This window comes from Aristolochia californica, unplaced genomic scaffold, assembly GCF_029961685.1.
Source record: "Aristolochia californica isolate CCGP_79_NKW_82.1479 unplaced genomic scaffold, dmAriCali1.0.hap1 SCAF_16, whole genome shotgun sequence".
In the NCBI taxonomy this organism is placed as follows: domain Eukaryota; kingdom Viridiplantae; phylum Streptophyta; class Magnoliopsida; order Piperales; family Aristolochiaceae; genus Aristolochia; species Aristolochia californica.
The window spans coordinates 11477454-11486329 of NW_027181837.1; the positions used below are offsets into that span (position 1 = coordinate 11477454).

At 39.4% G+C, this 8876-nt stretch overlaps 1 protein-coding gene across 1 annotated transcript; it reads right to left on the reverse strand.

Annotated features, from left to right (window-relative positions):
- Positions 1-2415: 2415 nt before the first annotated feature.
- LOC137952583 (cytochrome P450 CYP82D47-like) lies at positions 2416-5963 on the reverse strand. The gene is made up of 3 exons (XM_068799662.1): positions 5622-5963; positions 3118-4023; positions 2416-3039 (listed from the first exon to the last, which is right to left on the reverse strand). The coding sequence occupies exons 1-3, from the start codon at positions 5961-5963 to the stop codon at positions 2416-2418; spliced, it is 1872 nt and encodes a 623-aa protein (XP_068655763.1).
- Positions 5964-8876: the final 2913 nt, after the last annotated feature.

Below are 8876 nucleotides of genomic sequence, written 5' to 3' on the forward strand. Positions count from 1 at the left end.
CGTAAGGGTGAACCCTATTTAAGGGGTAAGAGTAATGAGAAAAAGCAAGCATTGATTTTGAGTAAACAAGGGTTTTGAGTTCTCCTCAACAAGCTTAGGAGTGTGCATTCTTCTCAAAGAACCTAGGGTTTTCAAGCTTCCATTCAGTTTTTTTTCGTCTTTCTCTTCTTCTTCGCGACGAATCGCTGTGTTAGATCCGGGACTGTTACAACGAAATTGTTGTTGTTGACAAACTTTACAGACAATATGTGCCATCTCATTTGTAGGTTGCTAATATTTTCATCAAAAGTATTCCACACCCTCTCTGAATTTTTTTGCTCCACACTTCACGTCTGTTCCAATTCGACGCTCAGCTAGGAGGGGGGGGGGGGGGGGGGGGGGGGGTGTGTGTGACGAGATGGCGCCATAACAGAAGCGTGCAGACCAGGCTTCCATCTCCGGAATTGACAGATCTCTGAGTGACAAAAAAATATTTTTTTAGTTATTTAATTTATGTATAAATATACTTTGTAACCTTGTTTATAATCGTGGTGAATAAAGAGTTTTTCATTAAAAATTTATAGGTGGGGAGCTCCCGAAAGGTCCACGATATATTGACTAATGTTTCATTAATAATAGTTTGGAAATTTCACACTTGTAATGCAGTTGCCCAAATTTTCTCTTTATAATTGGGGGACACTACTATTAGGGTTTTATCATCATCATGGAGGACTTTGAGTTGTAGCCCGAGAGAGGTTAGAGAAAAACACATGTAAGTGTGTGTGATTTCTTTGTAAACTATTTCATCTTTATAATGGATTATTGTAGTGGCGGAAGACAAGACGTAGTCTCACCTTGAGGCGAACCTATATAAATCTTATTGTATTTTCATGTTTGCTTTTTCTTTTTTCTGTGATTATTATTATTTCTCTCGTTAGTTTAGAATTAGGGCATATAATTCCTAACAATTTCTACCAGTGTTGTTGCTATTCTACATCTCTTCACCGGATGATGAGATTCTGTCCGCCCCAGCCGCTACCAGTGTTGCTTCTCTTCTCGTCCTTTTGCTTCCAAGAACCCTCGAAACAAAACTCCTTACATAACCAGTGCCAAGTTCGTAGTTTCAGTTGTTATGGGACAAGATTGACCTCTCTAACAATTGGCCTAGCTTGAGTAGGCATGATTAGTGATAAGCAGAATCCTTTTAGTTATCGGATGAGATTCCATTGGATTTATCCCATGTTGTATTTATTTTATCATATAAAGCTTATATTTTCTATTCTAAATTATATAAATACCCTACTCAATTGTAAAGGTGTGGGTTTGTTCAATGTTTCACAAGTGATACGCGGTTTTTAAAAACTAAATTAAATGTTTAAAAAATATTATATTAAATTAAATAATATCTTAAATCGATAATGTAATTTTCAAATAATTAGTAAATAAATTTTTTTTATATTAAATATAAGGTAATGAAATGTGTAAGATTTTTAAAACCATAAATTAATGTTTTAAAATGTTTTTAAAATTAAAAAAGATGTTAAATCAATAATAAAAAAATGGGAAAAAAATATGTTGGCGCGAAGTGCTAATGTCGTGTGTGATGACGTGTTCTGGCATGTGATGACATGGCGATATGATGCCGTGTCAAGTGACATGGTGTTAATTCCCTCGGTTGCTTATGTGGCATGTTGACGTGTCGTCTTGGATTGTACACAATATTTTTATATTAAGTTTAAAAATTGCTTCTTTTTGTTTATTTTCTATATTAGGTTTAAAAATTGCTTCTTTTTGTTAATATTTGTTAAAAATCGGTAATTTAATAAATTTCCCTAATATAAATATAACATAATACAAGAAAAATAGTTCAACGATGACAAGTTGTTCCTCTGATATCATGGACAAGGAAAGTGAAGAAATTTATTCTTAATTTCTTCTATTTATACTTCATAATACTATAAACCAATCTTTAATTTTTTCTATCTGGTGGCTCATGCCAAGAAAAATAGTTCATTTTTTTTATTCTAATCGAGTGTACGGCCACGTGCCCCCTGCTGGCTTCTGTTGCTTGTCAACGCCTCACTATCAGAATTTTTTAGAAAAAATAAAATAAAATAGGTAGCTTCGTGTGTACGACGGATTTGTCTTTTGCTGTCGACGGGCGGACAGAGAGATCAGTGGAAACAATTTACACCACTAAATTAGATCACTAATATATTTCCAGTCGTTTCAGAAACAATTTTATAATTAGAACTGAAGAAATAATAACAACAAAAACTTCAATACATATCGTTCAAATATTTTAATACACTTTATTCTCAATAACAACAAAATATAAATTCCACCGGCAAGTATTAACCACTGACCTCTCTAAACTCGTTTTTTTTTTTTTTTTTTGTCTGTTGCTGTGTATTCACGACTTCATGAATTTAACGATTAAAGATAGAGATTTGAAGCTAGTCGAGGGCTGAGACTGAGATCAAGAGGAGTTGTCTTTGGGAGAGTAACCCCTAAACCCTCAGTCAAATCGACCGGTTCTCCTGATGGTATGTCCAAATTGAAGCCATGCAAGAGGCGCGCGAGGGTCAAGTATATGACCTCGAGTGCAAAAGGCCCTCCTGGGCACATACGCCGACCAGATGAAAAAGGAATGAGCTCGAAATGCTTGCCCTTGGTATCTACATGTGCATGAGTCGTGAGGAACCTCTCTGGTCGGAATTCGTCAGGCTCCGGCCAGTAACGCGGGTCTCTTTGTATTTTCCAGATATTGGTAAAAATACGGGTACCTGCTGGGACATGGTACCCTCCAATAGAGCAATCCTCGATGGCTTCGTGAGGGAGTGAGAGTGGGGCTGGTGGGTACATCCGCAAGGTCTCCTTTACAATGGCTTCGAGGTATGGCAAATTCTTTATGTCTGATCCATCCACGTTTCGATCTTTCCCTATTACTCTGTCCAATTCCTCCTGAGCTTTCTTTAAAACATGGCGGTTGTTCATCAACAGGGAAAGTGCCCAAGTGAGGCTCAAGAAAGATGTATCACTACCGCCAAGGATGAGGGCCTGGATGCATAAAGACGATCGAGTTAATTATAAACTAGAAATAATAGTTGAAGAGCGCATAGATATGCAGTAACTTACCCAACTAGTTGTTTTAACCACAATCTCAGGGTCGATATTTGGAATATTGGCAGTCTCCATGACAGACAGCAGCACATCGATGAAGTCTGGATTCTCCACTTTCTCCCCGGAGAGACGCCTCTGCCGGTGCTCCTCCACCCACACCGAGATAATGGAATCCAACTCTTTGATGTTGTTCTTCATAGCAACAACATAACCACCTATATCCAGCCATTCCAGTGAAGGGACAGCATCGGAGAGAGTAAAGGTCCCTGCGAGCAGAAAGTTCTCGCTGATGGCTTTATGGAATTTCTCAACATCTTTTTTATCTTCATGAACGTCGGAGCCGAAATATCTCTTCCCACAAATTGCTCTTGCGATGTTGTTCAGTGAGAGGTCGCTGAGGTACTGTTTCATCTCGATTTTGAGGGGAGCCTTGCCATTTTTGAGCCAAAGTTTATGCAGCTCTTTAATGCAAAAGTCGATCTCCGTGGAACGAACTTCCTTGAGTCGGTCCACCTGCTGAGTTGAGAGAAGATTGGATACGGCGATCTTGCGCACCTCCCGCCAGTAAGGCCCGTAAGAGGCGAACGCGAACATGGCGTAATCGGAGGCCAGGTACTTTCCGACCATGAACTTGGGTCGACCGGCGAGAGCCTTGTCATGGGTGGTGAAGCATTCCCGCGCCAGCTCTGCGCTATTCACCACCAGAGTCCGATGAGCGCCCATCCATACCGTGAATGCCGGCCCGTATTTGTCTGCCAATGCTCCCATCGTTCGCATCATCGGTTGCTTCGCTCTACTTAGCAGTGGTAAGTGACCAATGATCGGCCACCGCCCTGCAACTTCCGGAGCCCCCGCCGCCTTCGCCTTCCTCCCTTTTGCAATCACGCTTATCAGAACTACGGCGATCAGCCCAAAAAATATCTGCATCACGAGAAGCGAATCCATCCCAAATTCTGAATCGCCTTCCCTTCTTTCTCGCTACTTACATGGCAGAGGGGTCACTCCAATTTATATGCCAGTGTCGATGGAGAGAATTTCCTCTGTAGAATCCAGACTAGAGCAGTAGGCAAAAGCCACGTGCGACATCGCCGCCACCATTGGTCATGAAAAATATTTGTATTTCAATACGTCGCCTACTTTCTTGGAAATTAACATGAGAATTGTGGGATTCATGCATGTTTGTAGGCCTATGTCGGCTCTCATTTTTTCTGAAGTCACTAGGTTGGACCGTCATAGTGAGACTATATATTACACAGTACTACATAGAGTTAGCTCGTCTGAATAGATTGCGTGATGTTTTTTCAAGTGGCGAATCCTGCTGCCATGCTGAGCTTTCATTAATGAAAATGAAGGTGATTAATTGAAAGGTCTATGTTGTCTGCTTTAAAATATGAAGAAAGAATTTCGAATTAAAAGCTGACTGCCATTGACGGGTTGAAGGCTTTCATCTAGACTGCCTTTTTATCTATATAGGGGTTTTAAGTCCATTGAGACTTGTTTCTACTGGTGCCCTTAAGTAGTTTTTTTTTTATCGTTGTCCCTTTGAGTGACATATATTACCCTATTAGTAAGTGACATGGTGCCTTGCTCTGGTGCTCTTTGAAAGGTTCTATCTTTTCAAGCAAAACAAGTAGGAGTTGAGAGAGAAGTATATTAAGAAGGTTGGATTAAGGGAGAAAGAGAGAAAGAAAGTGAGATCTCATGGGAAAAAAAGAGAAGAAGAAGCAAAAATGAGAGAAGAGTTAGGGGACAAGTAGATAAAAGAGAGAAGAAGAAATAAGAAAAATAGAGTTTTTGCTACTCTTTGCCCTCGCTAAGTTTTTTTCTTCTATTTATAACCTTTCTTTTACACCCAAATAGAAACCCTAATTTAATAAAAATTAAGCCTAACTTACCCAAATCAAAACTTTTCCTAATTAGTGTTGGTCTAGGTGGTTTCTCAAGTGGGGAGTTAATTGAGTTATTTCAAAATTTAAACTTAGTGTGCTAATTAAAAATTAAAGAAAATATAAAATATAAAAATATACACAACAAAAATTAACACTGATATTTTTCTATTGACGTTTCATTAATGGTATTCACCATCTAGTAACCTTGTTTGTGAAATTCTATTGATTGGCTTTATTAGTTAGAATTTATGAAAAAAGATATCTCAACTCTTTCTAGAACCACGTGTATACTCAAATACACAAACTTATAATATTCTCCTCTAAGATTTATAAGCTAGGTTTTAGCTCTAGCAAGTTTTTTTTTTAATCTAGAATTAAAGGTTCTAGATCAACCTAGGAATTAAAAATAAAAGTACAAAAGAAGAAAAGCTTAGACCCTTTGAGTTTGGTGGAGAAACCACCTTCTCTTTGAGATTTATAAGCATCCAACTCTAAGCACGAATTAGAATAAATTTGGAGCTTGATGTAATATGATGCAAGGAAAAATTTTAAGAGATGATGAATTTTGTAAGGTTTATTGTTGGAAGCAGCACAAAACCTCAATTTTCTTATGTTTTTATCAGCATTGACCTCTATAGGAGGCTTTATATTGAACCCTTTACTCGTTATACCAGATTGTACTGATGGCTCAGCATCCAACTGCAGTTGAGATGGTTTTCTTGAGTGTCCAGAAGAAACAGACTTATGACCAGAAGAGTGGGTCTGCTCGGACTTTGCACTTGGAGAGCCATTTTCCTCTTTAGAAGCTGCATTCTTTGCAACGGGCTCCTCTTTCTTTGACTCCTCTTCCATTATCTCTAACACCCACCTATCTCCTCCAACAAGATGGCATAACTCAGAATCAATCCTTGAGTCATCACCCTCAGATCCAAAACTTGGCCTTGATGGGGACCCATCAGCAGAAGTGTGCATGTCACAGACTATCATACAACCGTTCAATTGAGGTATCCACGCAAGCTTCTTTAGGAAGATTAATAGCCTCGTTTCGAGGGCTGTGAGGACTAAGAGTACTCTTTGTCAACTTATTTACAGAAGAATTTTCGTTGAGTGTGGGGCTCACGGCATGTACAACCCCTTCTTCATTTTTACCATCCACGAAAATTCCAGGCATTTTACACGCACAGTGACTGTGCTCATCAACAGCAAAATATAGGCCCCCCAAAAAAAATTCCAGCAATTCCCATAAAATTTTTCCTATGAATCCCGGCATCCCTAGAAAAATTTTCTCTCAAAATACATACACCCAAGCCCGAATACCTTCAATTGGGTACTATTTCTCTGCTTCACGGAACAGAGAACCTCCCGACCAAACATTTGAGCAACGGTGCTGCTGCTCAGCCCCTCGTAGCCCATTCACCCCCATGGAAAAATAGTTTGTACATATTGAATGAGGCCATGTTAGAAGCTTACCCCAAAAAACGTTGATGGTGGTTCCCCGCTGGACTGCCAATGGTGAGGTGGAGCAAAAATTTGTCCGACGGAGCTGACGGAGTCGCCCCCTTCTCCTGTGGCGAACAACAACCCTTGGAGGCGTCGCCGTTTGGATATTTGGCGAGACAGAGTGCTCTCGGAAACACATCCTGGTCGGAAGAAGCGCTGTAAATATTACCTTCTCCTGGTCGGCAAGGTGTTTGGGTTGCCGTGAGCCTTGTTGGTGTGATTTCGGATTTGATGTCTCACCCAATTTGTCCAACACCGACGAGGTGTTAGCAGAAAACCCCTCTGATTTTGGATTTCCCAAGTCCCTGTCATCAAATTTTGGAAGTTTGGAGTCCGATTTCTGATTGGTTTCCTCAATTTCGGATTTCACCGCAACTGGAGAGACATAGGGTGCTCTGATTTCTTGTGTCCCCTGCCCTTCCGAGACAACGTCTCGATCGACTGTGGCAGCGAGTTTCTCTATCGAAGCAACCTCATCTCCTCCTCTGTTATACGAGTAGTCCTCTCCGCTTTGTGCCAACGTTGTGTTCCTTCCATTCATTAGACTTGTTATGTTATTCATCCTCCCGTTCAACCTCTCTATATCGAGATTCAATTTAGAGAACCTCTCTTCCAATCTAGCGAATTTTCTATCATTCTTTGCCTGGCCTTTGAGGATCGCTTCAAGCAATTCATTGGTGCTGATCTCTGCCGTGTTACCCTGCTCTGATACCAAGTTGTTACGGTCCGGGATCTGATACATGGATTTGTAGAGAGACATGGAGATGAAAACGAAGATCAAGCTAAAGCGAAGCTTGGAAACCCTAGAACTCGTAGAGCTCCAAGCCTGTTTAACCTAAAATTAACCTAAAATCAATGCTTGTCTTTCTCATTACTCTTACCACTTAAATAGGGTTCAGCCTGTTAGGGTTTAATATAAAATATTACAAAAATACCTATAAATAAAATATTCCAAAAATACCTTTGTGGCCTAAACTGAAATAAAATAAAGTAAATTAGAGAAAAAAATAAAATAATAATATTATTGTGTTCATAAAAAAATCTGCTCGAACATGATGCAAGTTTTTCTAGATGCCTTCATGAGTGTTGTCATGGTAAGCAAAGACGATTACTGAAATCAACTCAAAAGTGGTGGTACATATAAGTGCTTATTGTAGAAAATAAGAGAATCCTGGATTGACCACTTAGATTTCATTGCCTCCTCTGTAATTTAATTTCCCGATCATGGAAATTAGATGACAGGGACCCTGAAAGAATGTCACTTGGTCAAGGAATTCAAAGTTTTTCCTCAGGTTCTAGAATTAAAACTTGGAGAAAAATTTCTTCTAGATGAAATAGCTGCGGAAGAATCTCTTGGAGACTCTCTAAAAGATGTCCAGGACATGTCTTTTAGGCTCTTTGTGGATGACAAATCTTCATTGAATGGGTCAACAAAGGATAATCACATTGAATTGGAGAGCAGAAAAGGGAGACCTAGAGCTGCAAGACCATGTAAAACCTATCTTGAGCAGGATTAAAAAACCAAGCTCTGAAGCTAAAGAAAATGAAGTGGGAAGGAAACATAAGGAAACTGGAGCAGGTATAGTTAATGAGTACCCTACTTTGTGGTGACGAAAGAGGCTTATTGTTATTGCATTAGATAGCTATGATAATCAAGGAAACCCCAACAAAAAATTGTTACAGATTGTGCAGGAGATTTTTAAGGCAGTCAGATTAGATTCTCAAATGGCAAGATTCACAAGATTTGCTCTTTCTACTGCAATGCCAATTTTGGAAACAATTAATTTTTTGAAGTCTGGTAAAATCCACACAACAGATTTCAATGCAATTACTTGTAGTAGTGGGAGTGAAGTGTATTATCCAGGTATAAATCAGCCTGAAGATGATGGTGGAAAGATTTCCTCAGCCCTTGATTATGCTTCCCATTTGATTACCGTTGGGGCTGTGATGGTTTGAAGAAAACTATTTACCAGTTATTGAGTACACAGGATAGAAAACTGGATAAATCCGAGGACACTTCACATGCCATTGAGGAAGATGCAAATTCAAATACCAATCATTGTATTTCATACTTCATAAAAAATTCTTCTACGGCAAAGAGACTGGATGACTTGATGTGTGATTTTTTTGTGGCTGGGTTGAACGGTAGGACGAAGTGTCCACTAGTTGCTGCTATCACAGTGCAGAAATGGGCTCCACTAGATAGTAAGATTGGAGCTAATTCCGAGGTGATAAGAAAATTGGAAGATGACGGCTTGTAGTTTGATGAAATGCCTGGCAGACAGGGGGAATATTTTAATTTACTGCTTAGCAGTTTGGGTTTTCTGGAATTGGTGCAAAATATGAATGGAACTGCTACTGAGAGGTTTTGTGTGCATAACTCAG

Excerpts from the sequence above, each read along its gene's own strand:
- LOC137952583 (XM_068799662.1), bottom strand. The coding sequence starts at position 5,963 with ATGCACACTTCTGCTGATGGGTCCCCATCAAGGCCAAGTTTTGGATCT. Across the intron at positions 4,024-5,621 it reads ATATAAAGCCTCCTATAGAG|ATATTTTTTGGGCTGATCGC; the intron begins GTCAATGCTGAT and ends CTCGTGATGCAG. Across the intron at positions 3,040-3,117 it reads TGGTTAAAACAACTAGTTGG|GCCCTCATCCTTGGCGGTAG; the intron begins GTAAGTTACTGC and ends TTATGCATCCAG.